Source organism: Copadichromis virginalis, linkage group LG3 (genome assembly GCF_057382275.1).
Source record: "Copadichromis virginalis isolate Kocher_CV1m ecotype Utaka linkage group LG3, C_Virginalis_male_GT1.1, whole genome shotgun sequence".
NCBI lineage: Eukaryota > Metazoa > Chordata > Actinopteri > Cichliformes > Cichlidae > Copadichromis > Copadichromis virginalis.
In genome coordinates this window covers 53,332,475-53,347,734 of record NC_140620.1, presented here as the reverse complement: position 1 = coordinate 53,347,734, position 15,260 = coordinate 53,332,475, and the positions used below count along the sequence as shown (strand labels likewise).

The window sequence follows — 15,260 nt, the reverse complement described above, 5'->3', positions numbered from 1 at the left end:
CTCTGTGGGGAGAGTATGATAATCTGACTGACTCAGTGCGGTTAGACTACAGCTTAGAGACGATTAGCTCCAGCCTGATGTCCACAACCCATATAAGGAGATAAGATGGCCGCTCTCTCATTTAACTAGCCACATTAAAGACTGACGACAGAATGGACTAAGCTACTTAAAATGACTTGTTGTCATCACTCTGGTTAAGTGGTGCAATGATTTTATTACCTGCTTGCTGCAGGACACCAACCCCTGCTTTATAGCTATTAGAAGATTGTGCTGATACAGCACGATCTACGCCAGGGGTTTGCAAACTCCAGGCCTCAAAGGCTTTAGATGTGTCCTTGATCCAACACACCTGATATAAATGGCTAAAGGACCTCCTCAACATGTCTTAAAGTTCTCCAGAGGCCTGGTAAAGAACTCATCATTTTTGCTATATAACTTTTGCACTGTCCACTTCCTGCTGTGACAAAACAAATTTCCCACGTGTGGGACTAATAAAGGTTATCTTACCTTATCTTATCATTTGATTCAGTTGTGTTGACCCAGGGTGAGATCTAAAAGCTGCAGGACACCGGCCCTTGAGGCCTGGAGTTGTCCACCCCTGCTCTACGCAAACCACCAACTAACATCAGCAGGCAGGCTCTCGGGTGGAACCCCCAAGATAAGTGAAAGAGAGGCCGCCCAAGAAACACCTGGCGACGAGACCTTGAGGCAGAAGCAAAAAAGATGGGTTACAACTGGAGCCAACTAGAAAGAATTGCCTAGGGCAGAAATCTGTGGAGATCTACCTTTGGTGACCCATGCCCTGGGAGGAGTGACGGGCAGCAGTAGTTGTAGATTACAGCTATTCTTATATAAATATTTATAAAAGTAGGCATTGGGACTGAAAATGCTGAAATTAAAAAATGAAGAAGAAGGCTCTTAACAAAGACACGAAAAAGAGAGCACATTACACCAGCTTTACTCCCATTACACTGGCTTCCAGTACATTTTAGAATTCATTTTAAAGTCTTAGTACTGACTTTTAAAACTCTGAGTTGTGACGCTCCTGCCTACATCTGATCTTTTAGATCCCCATGATTCCTCTGGCAGCCTGAGATCATCTAATGAAGGCTGTTGGTAGTCCCATGAACACGTTTTAAGACCAGAGGAGATAGATCTTTTAGAGCAGATGGAAGCAAGATGCTTTGCCTTCCAGTTCTTAATACTGAAACAAAACCCATTAACTTCTTTACTAAATTATTATAGAATAATACTATATAGTAGTATATTAGAGTAGTATTTCTTTTCCCTACTCACTCCTGCACAGCTGCAGATCTCCATCTCTTACGAATGATAACCTGAACAGTCAGTTAATGTCATAATAGACACTTCCTGAAAGAAAAACCTGATTTTATTGTTCCAAACAAGACAACATTTCATTAAACCAAACTTTGTCAATGTATCAAACATTTTTTCTACATTACAGTAGACTCATTAACTACACACAAAATCCCAGTTGCAGATTTATCGGAAACCTTATCAGTGTTTCCCCGAGAATTTACTGGGCTACATAAAAAACACGAGTCTCGACTTCTCTCTGTGATGCAGGCCTTCTCTTTACTTTTGCTGCTGGGCACAAAGTCATTGCTGCTTCATCAGAATCCAGGTTCTGAAAACAAGAACTCAGAGTTACAAAGGTCTCATCATTTCAAATATTGAAACACATTATCATGGACAGTAAAAATGGATTCACCTCACTTTGCTGTAGTATCTGTCCTTCAGCAGCAGCTTCACCACAGAAACAAAACATCCAGTCAGTCATGCCAAAATCTCATTTATAAATTAACCAAAATTAACCAGTGGCTGTTTCTAGTACCTCTCTGTAGTGTCCAGATTTTAAAAGCCATGGCGATAACTGCGTTTATAAGGAAAACAGTCAGAGGAGCCAAAATCAGACCGGCCAGCTCTGATATTCCATCACACTCTTCTACAAAGACAGAATCATTGCATTAGTTTAAGTTCAGCTCTCGGTCTTGGTCACTTTCTAACAAAATTAGCAAGCAAACATAGAAACCAGATGATTAGTAATTAGGCTAAACTTACTTTTGGTGATGCTCTCAGTCTCATCAGTATCACTGAAGTCTTTAAATAAAGCGAATATATAATTTGACAAAAAAATAAATAAATGCATAAAGGACTGAAACCTCCCACAAAAACTTTTAAATGTTCTTACCTTTAACATTTAAATGTATCACGTTAAAAACTGGAAAAATTGTGAAAAATCCACAGAAATAAGGTCCAGAGTCAGATACACGTGGGTGTTTAATTTTCAAGAAGATAGTAGAGCTGTTGGAAGTCATTTCAAACGGTCCGTTTTGAAATCCATCACAGTATGCCACACTTTTATCAGCTCTGAACATGACAGAGATACAGCTGGCCATGGTTCTGTTGACCAGTCTGAACCAGAACGTTAAAGAACTGTGCGTGGAAATGTTGGCGCATTGCAGTGTGACTTCTTCACCTGGACGGACTTCCACAGTCTGAGCCCTGCAGACTGCAATCAACACTGAAACAATAAAAGTAATATAAAAGTACATTACCACTTAATTTAGGTAAATAATAAAAGCAACAGCTAGGTAAACATAACAAAAATAAGGTTAGCAGTGAAGTTGAATGTAATTACAAGTCAGTACGCACAGAGGTTGCAGAGACTTAAAGTCGACATCAAACTAAAGTTCATTACTGCACAGACCAGTGAACCTTTGAAATGTCTGGGGCTGAAGTGAGACCCAGGAAGTGTGTTTTTACACTTAAATGGGTGGGTGTTTGTTTTTTCTTCTTCTATTTTTAGGTCTGCCCACAAAAGCTAGCATGATGTACTGGACTTTTGTCAACTGTCAGTATTGCATGAACACACTTTATAAAACTGTCCTCTAGCCTGAATGTCCAGGTTGTTTATTCACGTTTTTCTAAATAACACTATATACTTGCGAGCCATTTCATTGGGTAAACCTTGCTAGTACCAGATTTGATCCCCCTTTGGCTTCAGAGCTGCCTTAATACATCATCAGAGGTGGAAAAAGTAAGGACTTTCTTTACTTCGTCAGACATACTGACACCTGGATTAATAAAATTCCAGGAAAATGGTAAATGGCCTGTATTTGTATAGCGCTTTTACTAGTCCCCTCTAGGGACCCCAAAGCACTTCACACACCCAATCATCCACACATTCACACACTGGTGGAGGCAAGCTATAGTTGTAGCCACAGCTGCCCTGGGGCGCACTGACAGAAGCAAGGCTGCCATATTGCGCCATCAGCCCTCCTGGCCAACACCAGTAGGCGGTAAGTGTCTTGCTCAAGGACACAACGACCGAGACTGTCCGAGCCGGGGCTTGAACCGGCAACCTTCGATTACAAGGCGAACTCCCAACTCTTGAGCCACGATCGCCGAGTGGTGGAGGACAGTGATGAACCCATGATAGGATTAATGTGTTATATCTGAGACATGATTAGTGTTTTGGAAACTGGGTCCAATTCAGTAGACAGGACAGATGTTGATAAAGGAAGAGCAATTGTTTTTGAAATATTAGTTGGTAAGATTAAAGGTAGGGGAAGATGACTGTAAATCCCATAATATTGTGATATTATAATATAATCTGTTGTGGGTTTTCTTTCACTTTCTTGGTGCTGTACTGCATTTAAAAACATTATGCATGTGCGCCACTGCTGCAGACCTAAAGCGCTGGGCCAAACTAATAATGACTGAGAGGTCTGGATGAAGGGAATTTACTTTCATATTCCATATGGAGACAGTTAGTGAGGATAGCTTTCTATTATTAAATTTCCTTTTCTTTCAAATGATATTCCATTAATAATAATAGCTTACCTAGTATATGCAGAATAAGACTTCTCCTTATCTGTCTTTCTTGTTCCCTGGAAAGTTCTTCTTACTGAGGGCCTGACAACAGCTGATACTGTTCCTCAGTTATATTATAATATAATCTGCTGTGGGGTTTCTTCCACTTTCTTGGTTCTGTACTGGATTGATAAACATTGGTTTCCTGGTTTCCTACATAATCTGTTGTCACATATCTGCCAGCTTCATGTGCTTTACGCAACCTGAATTGGAGTGTCCACTCATCTGGGTTCTGGGTTTGCTGTGTTGGGAACCTTGATTTAGATTGATATCCAACTTCATAATCATAACAGCAGACTAGGAGATTTCTCTGTCACTCATTTTTCGTCCTCAAGCTAGCAATTAAAGAACCATTTGTTAAAGCTAATATCTCTGGCCTGCTGGCTTAATAACTCCTTTAAAGACAAGGACTCAATGAGTAGGGCACTTTCAGAAAAAGTTCATTATAAAGTAAGACACGCAGCGCATAAGGCATTCATTACTTGCAAGGTATAAGCATAAACAGGAAAACCCTATGCAAGTGCTCAATGGGGCAGTCCCACTGAGCCCTTTTATATATCTTTTACACATATAAACCAATACACACTTATCCTGGGAACAGAATGCATTACCTTCCTACACTTTACTTCAAAGAAACAGATCAGTTACATTAGAAAATCCTTTGTTGCTAAAAAGACTCTTTATTTATATCAGGCAAAGAAATAACTATAGCCAGCAAAGAGTTGCAATTAAATGTTTTGTCAGTAATGCTGATAACAATTGAATAGCAGAAAACAGAGAGGACACGATAGAGAGAGATGCACTTCCTCAGCTTACCTGAAAAGACTGCCGCATCACCTTCAGAAAAGGCACAGAGATCTTAATTGTGTATAACTGAACAATATTCTTGCTGGGATTAAAATATGTTTTTTTTATTCTCACTGCTTAAAGCCTGTCAGGGTTCCTGGGTCGGTGACCCAGTGTTTTCAGTTGTGTTCATATTCAGTTTATTTTGCCACTTCCATGTTCTCACTTCCTGCTTTTCCTGTGTCAGCTCGTCTCGTGTCATTAGCCAGATTATGTTCAGCTGTGTACTCACCGGTCTCTCATTATCATCCTCATCAGTCTATGTATTTAAGCCCTCTCTTCCCTTCAGCCCTTGTCGTGTCATTGATGTTCCTGTCGTCTCTCCGTATGTATGTTCAGTTAGTCAACCAGCCAGCCAGCCAGCCAGTCTTTCGTTCCTGCTTTGTTCATTCACCCGCTCCAATAAATCCTCATCATTTCTGCACCGTGAGTCCTGCGTTTGGGTCATCTCTTCCACACCTCCACACACAACCCCTGACAAAGCCACAGCTGGCAGTCATCACATTTACATGACATCATGTAAATTCACATTTACATGCAACTTTTACAGTACATCCTAACATACAGTTTAAATACATAAAAAAAAAAAGTTAACCTTGCTTGTTACTTGTTCTTTAATCTTCATACACAGCTAAGTAGCAATATTTTATTGACAGCTATATTCTTTGCTTACACATCTGCATTCTTGCCTTAAAACATCTTTAAAGTTTAATGTTTATCAGAGAAACAGTAATATTTCAAACTTTACTTACAGTTGTAGCTGCTCTTATGTGTCATTGCTGCTTTTGTAAGTTTCAGATGAAATGCATTCTGGGCTACCTGACTGCACAAAGTGCACACCAGTCACCACTGATGCATGCTCAGTAGAATGGGCGGAGTGGGAACAAATCTGGACATTTGTAGCGTACCTGGCTTGATGCATACTTTGAATTGGAACAGTACTTGAGAAAAAAGAAAAGAACACATACTTAGTAAAGTATAGTCTCAGTGTTTATTTCCAATCTTATTTTGATAGTCTCATCCTGTCTCGTTATTTAGATTCTGTTCAGCTGTGTTCCTCAGTTGTGTTCCTTCTCATCTCGTCTTATTTTCCTTGTTTTCTTTGTTGTGTCCTCGCTCTGTGTTGTGTGAACCCCTGTTCGGAGGTTTCTCCTCAAGAGCTCTAGTTTGTGAATGCCTGCCTCATGTTCTGCACATGTTTTGTATTTTTTGCTTTTTGAAGTTTTCACCATTAAAGTTGCTTTTTTTAAAAAAAATAAAAATCTGACTGTCACACAGTCATTACATAATAGATGTAGTCCACCTGTATGTACCTTCCTGCACTCTTATGCATTATCCAGTGTTCCTCTCTCATCACAGACATTTCCGTGCTGCTGGCAAAATCCATTACCATGTTTTCTCCTTATCACCTCTGTTCCCTTCACCTTTCTATTGAAGTCTCCTCCAATCATCAGTCTCTCCCTCAGGGGATACTCTCTACCACTTTGTCCATCTTAGTTCACAATTCCTTTCTCTTCTAGTACTTCTGGGACACGCACACTGACAACAGTCAGTATAGACCTTTTTATGTCCGGCTTCAAAGTCATGATCCTTTCTGACACTCTCTTCACCTTCACAACACTAATCACAAATTCTTCCTTAAAGGTTACTCCTACTCAGTTTCTCTTCCTGTCTACACCACAGAAGAACAGCTTGAGTCCACCTCTAGTGCCCCTTAGCGTTGCTTCCCTTCCACTTGATCTCCTGCACACACAGTAAATGTGCCTCTCCTCTTATATAATCTTATATGTGAATTTTGTGGACTTTTTTATTGATAAAGGGTAAGGACAATGTTTGTAGTGGTTATTCAGTTATGTAATGTTCTTGGTTTTTTTCCCCTGTTTCTATAAAATATGATTAATTCTTTCCAAAATAACCTGTTGGAGTATTTTGGATTCACGGTCAGTCTATCTTATGTGACTGACTGAGATGTTAGTGGAGTCAGTTTTGCATTGATGGGAGCTGCTCCTGCTGTGTGTTGCTAACAAAAGAACTGAGCCTGAAGCTGGCAACATAAAGTTTGGGAGCTCAAAAGACACGTTTTAGAAGAGGGGGCTGCTTCAAGGTCAGAGTGTAAGAAAAACAGCATATTTTCAACTGTGCATTTTGTAAAGCTACTCTAGTAAAATTCAAGAATGAAAATATGAACTTAGGTTCACTTTAATTACCTTCATTTGAGTTTATTTGTTCCGCACATCAGACTTGGTGGTTCTTTTGTGTTTGTCTGACTTGTGTTCACACTACAGCTTATTAACTTTTGTGAAGTGCATTTTAACCCCGAGTTTAGCCAGGAGTCAGAACGTGTCTGTCAGACCACTGCATGCTCTCTCTTTCAGTTTCTCTCTGATTCTGATCTCTCTCTCTCTCTCTCTCTCTCTCTCTCTCTCTCTCTCTCTCTCTCTCTCTCTCTCTCTCGTTCATCATTAAGCAATGGCAGAGCCTCACTCACTCTCACTATGAGGTAATCTGGGCTGTTCAGAATTTTCCACACTGGCTCCTCCTCCATCAACCACCACTTATACTGTTTTGCCCTTCGATAAAGAGCTACTGGAAACTGTGGGTGCAGGGTTAAAATAGTTACTTTCTGTCTGAAGACAACATTGATTCCTGTTCTGTTCATGGCTATAAATTTATATAGTCAGACTTCACTACAAAGCAAAATATGTTGCTGCCGTGTCTAAAAGCTGCTCTGCTTCTGTGGTATTCTTGTATACAGGCATTGTACTGGGAAAGATTTGCAAGACGTGTTTTAATGGATTAAAGATTTGAACACTTAGTCAGCTAAGTGCAACATTTTGACTCTTAAGATGTATGATGATTTTCTTATAATAGATAAGGCTTTTGCCTTTTTTGAAAATATGAAGGGTACAATTTTATAAAAGAATTAAGTGCACCAGTTAAACAATGTGTCATGAAAAGGCTGTGTAGCAGGCAAGAGGCAAGACCCAAATGCAGGACTCTCAGACACTGGACTTAAACTCAAAATGCAGCTTTATTCGCTGGAAACACGTTTCAAGGCATTGACTTTACAAAACAAACCAAAAACCTCAAACATGAGCTCGAAACTAAACTGGACTCAAGAAACTAAAAACTAAGGAACATGAGCTAGAAAAAACAACCAGGAACACAACAAGAAAACACACGGCAAAAAAGAGGGTAAGACGCAACACAGGGCAAGAAAAAAACAGGATTAAATACACACCGGAGCAATCAGGGAATGAGAGACAGGAGGGAAACACAGCTGGGAGAAACCAGACAAAAAAGGTAATATTGAGCAAAAACATGTACATTATAACAAGTTAAAATGTTTGGTGACAAAAATATGTTGACGAGACCAATGTCACATAAGAAACCATGTTCTTCTGCCTGTTTCTCTAAGTTTAAGCTGAAGATTTTTCTCCTGGCCACTGCAAGGTTCCAATCTAGATGCAACAAAGGAGTGCTAATCTGTAGCACCAGTAACTTGGGTATCCCTCTCAGTGTACGTTAAATTTAGTAAAACATGGTCAAATGATCATCTTTTCCATTACATTCACAACTTACCATTTTTAACTCGAGATACCTTTAGCCTGTTTAAATACACACACTCCACAAGTGCACAGACCACAGGTAATAACAGAAGTGACCATAAAGCAGTCTAGCTGTTGGGAGTGAATGAAAAGAGTTGATTCTTTAAATATATATGTATGTATGTATGTGTATATATACATATATATGTATATATAATCTTTTCTCTAAGTTAGAGGAAAAAATAAGAACACCCTTTACTGCAAAGTGACTAAGAGGTGAAAAACAATGACTATAGCTATAAAGCATAAATGATGTCACCATTTAAGGTTTGAACTGAGGACATTTTGAAGCCACAGTGTTAGTGTTCTGGTAACAGACATGTCAGATACAGGCTACAGCTGCATGTGTTGTGAACGTTTAAATCCAAAATGTCAGTATTCCGATGGAACAGTTTTATAAAGGGTAAACTTGATAAAAAGATTTAAGCCATTTTTTAGCACTGTATCCTGTTCTATATTTAAGATATAAACTATATGTTCTAATGCACTGATCATCCTTTTACTCTGTTGTCCAGCTTGGATCACTGTAAAATTATAATTGTAAAATGTCAGATGGCTGGTCAGGAATGTGACAGCAGCATGACTAAGACTGATTCTCCTCTTCTTTTAGGTGATTCGATGAAATAAACAAAAAAATCAATTCTCAGGCTGGATACTAGATTCTGTAAAAAGAAACAAGAAAATTTTCTTATAGATTTGTCTTTGACTATGTCTTTGAATTGCACAAGTGGACTTTTTAAATTAAACATGAAGAGATAGGACCGAGTTCCTGAACAGTACCTGTCTGAAGCCTCATTTTGATAACAAGGCAAATGATGACCTTAGTAAGAACAACAGTCACAGCGGTCAGAATTAAGCTCGTCAGGTTAGTTGTTTCATCAGCTCCTCCTACAGGAGAAATGCCCACATTTGACTTGAATAAAACATTTTGTGCAAAAACTGAAAAGATTCTTCAAATGTGATCCAACCTCTTCACAGTACTGCATTACAATCTACCTGTACTGATGCAAGACACACATCTGTGGTTCCTGTGGTTAACTCTCATATGAAATGTTACATCATTCTTACCTTGAACCTTTAGATATGTTGAGTTGACGATCACTGGGTGTCCGTTTATATAATATCCACAGAAGTACAACCCAGAGTCAGACAAATCCACTTGTTTGATTTTGAGGAAGATAGTCGAGATGTTGGATGTCAATTCAACTTTTTCATGTTCAACTCCGTTGCAGAGAACACTGGGCTGAGCGAAATTATAAATTGATGAAATACAAATAGGCGAGGTTTGATTGACTAGTCTAAACCAGATTGTGTGAGTAGGAAAACTGGAAAAGTTGGAGCACAGCAGTGTGGCATTTTTTCCAGGCTGGACTTCCACAGTCTGAGAATCTGAGCAGGAGATCCATCCTGAAACAAACAGCAAAGAAATGTAGTTCTGAGCTGTTAAGACCAAAACAGATACTAATAGACCTCAACAGTTTTAGTAGCTCATAAATACCATTTTTCTTCTGGTTATTAAGTAAAACATTACCCTCACCCATGGAATTCATTTGGAGAAAGACTCATTGCCAGTACTTACCAAGGCTGAAGAGAAGTACAGCTGTTCTCATAATAAAGCTCATCGCTGTTCTTAATAACTGAGCTTCACTAAGGAAGTTTCAATAAAGAACAACTTCTATCTGTCTCGCCACTGAGATACAATAACTTGCCCACAAAATGTTGCAGCACAAACATCTGCATGAGCACCAAAATGAATGAGGTGTGTTTTGCCTGTTTCGTAACTCGCATTGTTAACACCTTCACCACTTCTTTGGATTGTGATCTCAGTGCTTTGAAGCTGCGTCCCAGCATGTAATATTGTAGATTTTTAAAGCATGTACCAAGACTGAGGCCAACATTGTCATCAAGTCTTTACAAGATGTTTTTTCCAAGCACAGTTTTCCTGTAATATATAAGTAGAAGACAAATAAAATGCATTAACAGATTTGACAGAAGATAAAAGATCGGAATTAGTTTAGCAAAATCATAATGAATACATAAATTTACCACTGACGAGATTATGAGTAGTTTCTTTCTTCTACATACAAATACAAATACTCTTACTTGGCATTTTACTAGGGATACCTTACCTGGTAGGACTCCCACCCCACACTTCCCCACCCACCTTTGTGGTAACATTGCTGTGGTATAGATTCAGCAAGCTGCTAGAATCAGTCTTTCATGCACGTTAAGGCAGCATCATTTCACTGCTGCAGATTTAATGATGGAATCATGTCTGATATTTGGAGACTGTGGAAACCATTCAAGTCATGTTGATGAAAGCAGTCCGAGATCCTATGAAATTTGTGACATGCTGCATTACCCCACTGCCATGTTTCTCAAACTGTGGGGTCGGCCCGCCAATGGACGATGGCTTATGGTGGGGTGCCACAGCTAAATGACCATCAACAGATTGATGCATATAATTCTGGTTATATGCATTAATCTGTTGATCTAAACAGCCAAAAAGAAAGACATCAAGCATTTGTGCGAAAGCAACACAGCTTATTTGCATGTGGTTTTAATGCAGAGCTTAATGTTCATCTTGCTGTGGCTTTCAGTTTAGCTGATGCATCGTTTTGCCACCACGGCGGAAGATGGTGGGTGGATGGGCACAAGCATGTTCATGACAGCCAGGAAAGAAAGCTGCACACTTTGTATTTCACTCTTACAGTCACTGTTAAACAAAATTAAAAGTAAACTGAAATCACTTTTATGTTTCTTATCCTAAAACTTGACTACATGAATTTAGAAAAAAGAAAAGAAAGGAAAACACTGTTGACTGTTGTTGTTGGCAAACAAAAGGCTGTACTCATACTAAGCAATTCACATTGTTCTTAACCATGGTTGCTTTCATGTTCCTTCATGCCAGCTAAATATAGCTGGGACAACTCCCATCTGTGCTTTTAGGACCAGGACATCCTTGTCACGGTCCGGGTGAGTGGCAGTTTTTCTCCACAGAGCTGTGGTCTCCACCTCTGGGTGGAGCCCTCATCATCTCACCTGTTGTCCACACCTGGTGGTTCCAGCTGTACTTAAGACAAGAACACCTAACTAGTCTTTGCAAGTTCGTCTGCTAACTCACCTTAGTGCTTTGACTTCTAGTTTCGCAGTGCTTCAAGTTCTCCTTTATGCTTACCTTGTGTTTACTTGTGTTTTAGTCTTTTCATGGATCTCCATGGATGATTTACCTCAATGCTGGTCATTGCTGTGGGTTACAAGCCACAGTTTCATGCTCTTTTTTCCCTTCTCGCCTCATCTGCCTGCCCTCATGTCACCGTCGTCCCGGATGAGTGGATCACCCAGGCTGGACTCACGCTATCTCAATTGAAAAAGGCTTTGATGGCAAGGTTATCTGAAAATTCCAGTTTTTGGAAGCTATTAAGGTTCACTACATGGAGTTTACAATAGGCAGAGGATTAGCCACAACTCATCAGTAAAGATATTATATCTGTTGATAGACTGGTAGTTCAGTTCAATTTTACACATAAGTTATGAGCAAACCAGAAAAAAACTCAAACACATTTTGATGACGTCTGTTTTATTACAACCTGCAAGTCTGTTGCTTCAGCTTCAATGAGATTTTATGTGTGATTATATACATGCGTTTATGTACTAAGATTCAAGTTCAAAATTAATTAGAGGTTTAACTGCCCACAGAAGAGTCTGTAGCTGTGGCAGGTGGATGTCACAGTGGCAAGACTTTGCAGCAACCAAACAGCTAACTCCATAGTCTAAAAAGCCGATGCAGAGTCTGGCCTCACATACTTGTAAAATGGTGCAGAACTTTTACCAGCAACAATATCTTTTTCATTGACTCTCAGACCACAGTTGCTGTCTCTTCATGTCAAACAAGGTAATTATTACAGTACAGCAGAGCCTCACTCACTTTCACTTAAGACAATCTAAGCTATACATCAAAGTCCTCACTAGCTCGTCCCCCATCAACCATCAGTGACAATTTTTTTTCTCAAGTAATGTCAACATGTGTGAGAGATCTTTTGTGTTGCTTTTCCTGTGAGTCTATCTCGTAGCAGCGTACACAACATTTGGCTCCAGCTCTCTCTGTGGTGCAGACCTTCTGATTTTTGTTCTCAGAGGGAAACTCAGTGCTGCATAGTTCATGGCACCAGAGTCCACATTCTGTAATGAAAATGTTCAAAGTCACTAATCTTGCACATTATTTATTCATCTCTTAACATCCACTAGGTCAGAGGCAATCTGTGTAGACTGATGTGTAGAGTTAGACAAAATTCTGCTCTATTGGGAATACAGACACACAAAGACTGTAATGTTTCATTTGAAATTCATGAATGTACATTTTCAGCAACATAACTCAAACCTAATTCAAGACTGATTGCTGGTGACTGGTGGATGTTAACAGATGAATGATTGAATCAGACAATATATAAATCAATCGATCTGAATCTACGGTTTAAACAGATTACCTCACTGCGTTGTGGATTCTGTCCATCATCTTCAGCTATTTGATAGAAAAGCTACATCTGTTAGTTATTCACTAAAAACCTTTTCATGTTTAGTTTAAGTTTAAGCAAATAAATACCTGTATGAAATTTCCTGATCTTGACAATCAGACCGATGATGACCAGTAGAAGGAAAACAGTTAAACTGCCCAGGATCATAGTGGATGGATTTTGTGATGAATCCTCTACAAGAAAGACATTTTTTTAGATTATTTAATAAAAATAAATAATAGGAATAATAAATGAGAGTATTATTAGTTCTTTGACAAGTACTAAAAATAGTACATATCTTAATTTAATTTATGCTGTTAATGAATCAATAGAGAAAAAAACAAGCTTACCTTGAACCTTTAAATTTGTTGCACCATAAACTATAAACATTTCATTCTTGAGTTCACCACAGAAATACAGCCCAGAGTCAGATGAATCCACTTGTTCGATCTCAAGAAATAGCACAGAGATGTTGGATGTCATGTTGAATTTGACATTTTGAAATCCTTCATAGAAAGTCACATTGCCCTCAGGGCTGAACATAGATGAGATCCTGCTAGCGTTGGGTCTGTTGGTACTTCTGAACCAGAATAAGCGAATATTAAGTCTGCTAAGGTTGGAGCACTGCAGCCTGACTTCTTCACCAGGCTGAACCTCCACAGAGTGAAACTCGAAGGCTAAGACAGAGATCCAACCTGGAACAAACAGCGAGCATTAATGACATGTACATAAGGTTCAGTTCTGCTGGATTACTGTATAGAAGTAAATGTGAAAAGGTGACAGATGTACTTACTGAAGGTGCAGAGTAAAATTGGCTTCATGTTCATCATTGTGACAAGCACCGCCTCAATGTCACTAACTAAACTGTGCTCTAGTAAAAGTGATCTCTACGTAAAGAGGCGGGCTGACAGTGACGGTGCTTTTAGGAGCACGAGTGCAAACTGACACTGAGTAAAAAAAAACAAAAAACGTGTTTCATTAAAATCCAGTTTGATACCATGTTTCATGTAAGTTTTGGGGTAAAGGGCTAACTGTTTACCAGATACAGAGTTTTTTGGAGATTTTTCAGGGTGTGTCCAGACCATCCTCTGGGACTGGATATCCTCCTTCATTGTTCTCACCCCACTGGGCACTCTCACCTCCCTCAGGACTCACCATCTCCAATATGCAAGGAAGCACAACCCACGGCTAATCATTCACTTACCTTCCTGCCCAGTAACCTCCCTCTACTCTGATGCAGAGCTCCCCATTCCTTGGCTCTCCGTGTGCTCCCTGTGTTTAAGCGTTTCTCCGCCCTTGATCTTCCTCAGCTCTAGGTCCCTTGTTTACGTTTCAGTTTCTAGGCATGTTCTTGTTTAAGTTCACATTTTGTAAATAAACCTTGTCAATAATTCAACTCGTGTATTGAGTCTGCTCTTGGGTCCCATTCTCATATTTCCACCAGTTCATGACAGTACCTTAATATCTAAAACGTTAACTTAGTATTTTATTAGGAGTTACCTGTGCAGTGATACTAAAGTTAATGATACATTAAACCAGTATCTCTATAAATGCACAGTGACTTGCGAGTAGTAGATTCAAATGTATCTAATTGTGACACTTTCACCTGGTGTGGTTTTCACATTTAATTTCACATCTTAAAATGTAAAAAAAACACAAAACAAAACAATAGTAGACTAAAGGTTGTGCAAGTGTCACTTTACTATAGCTGAGAGCAGTTAAGCGAGTTTGTGAAGTTAAGTGTGACCAGTAATCTGGAGTGCAGTGAAAGGTAATTTACCACTAGCATCATGTGACCTGGCCTATATGTGCTTAGCACAGATGGAAAAAAACACTCTGAGCAGCTCTTCTAACAGACTCAACTCAGTCTCCACTGTCTCTGAACAAAGTAGCTGCTGTAGAGTTACCATAACAAGTTCCATGATCAGATCAACCCTAACTGACAGTATACACAGTCCTTATTAATGTGTATGTAGATCTTCATATATAATAATATGTAGATCATTATATATGAGTTTTTGGCCATGATTCTTTCTTAAATTCATTTTATTTATTTTTTAAGAGCTACATTTTGAGGTGGGTCATTCACGGAGGCTTTCAACTCCTTTTTGTTTGTTTGTGCTCGGAAGTCACAAACAGTCATCTTGTCTTCATATTGCTATTTGCCTTGATTTCTGCTGAAGACGGCTTATTGTCAGGGTTGACTGAACAGAATTGGGTGCAGACTTGAGGAAAAGTGCAAAGATTGTTTATTTACAAAACACAGAGTGACCATCAGAGATGGGCAGTAACGTGTCACAAGTACAAGTAACGCATTACTGTAATTCGATTACTTTTTTCAAGTATCGAGTAATTAGATTACTGTTACTTTCCCGTAGGAACGCAGCGTAACTGC

General features: G+C 39.2%; 2 protein-coding genes and 1 long non-coding RNA gene across 3 annotated transcripts; all 3 read right to left on the bottom strand.

Moving 5' to 3' along the window:
• Nucleotides 1-1,372: 1,372 nt before the first annotated feature.
• On the bottom strand, nt 1,373-3,404 carry LOC146715277 (uncharacterized). The gene is made up of 6 exons (XM_085451680.1): nt 2,677-3,404; nt 2,213-2,545; nt 2,083-2,121; nt 1,856-1,966; nt 1,733-1,767; nt 1,373-1,648 (listed from the first exon to the last, which is right to left on the bottom strand). Exons 1-6 carry the CDS (start codon nt 2,717-2,719, stop codon nt 1,538-1,540), a joined length of 672 nt encoding a protein of 223 aa, XP_085307806.1. The 5' UTR covers nt 2,720-3,404; the 3' UTR covers nt 1,373-1,537.
• A 4,353-nt stretch (nt 3,405-7,757) lies between these two features.
• Nucleotides 7,758-10,140, bottom strand: LOC146715276 (uncharacterized). Its single transcript, XR_014918941.1, has 4 exons — nt 9,931-10,140; nt 9,420-9,758; nt 9,132-9,239; nt 7,758-9,013 (listed from the first exon to the last, which is right to left on the bottom strand). It is a non-coding gene; the product is annotated as an uncharacterized LOC146715276 (long non-coding RNA).
• Nucleotides 10,141-12,405: 2,265 nt separating this feature from the next.
• Nucleotides 12,406-13,695, bottom strand: LOC146715275 (uncharacterized). The gene is made up of 5 exons (XM_085452821.1): nt 13,659-13,695; nt 13,216-13,560; nt 12,955-13,059; nt 12,839-12,873; nt 12,406-12,533 (listed from the first exon to the last, which is right to left on the bottom strand). The coding sequence occupies exons 1-5, from the start codon at nt 13,693-13,695 to the stop codon at nt 12,414-12,416; spliced, it is 642 nt and encodes a 213-aa protein (XP_085308947.1). The 3' UTR covers nt 12,406-12,413.
• Nucleotides 13,696-15,260: the final 1,565 nt, after the last annotated feature.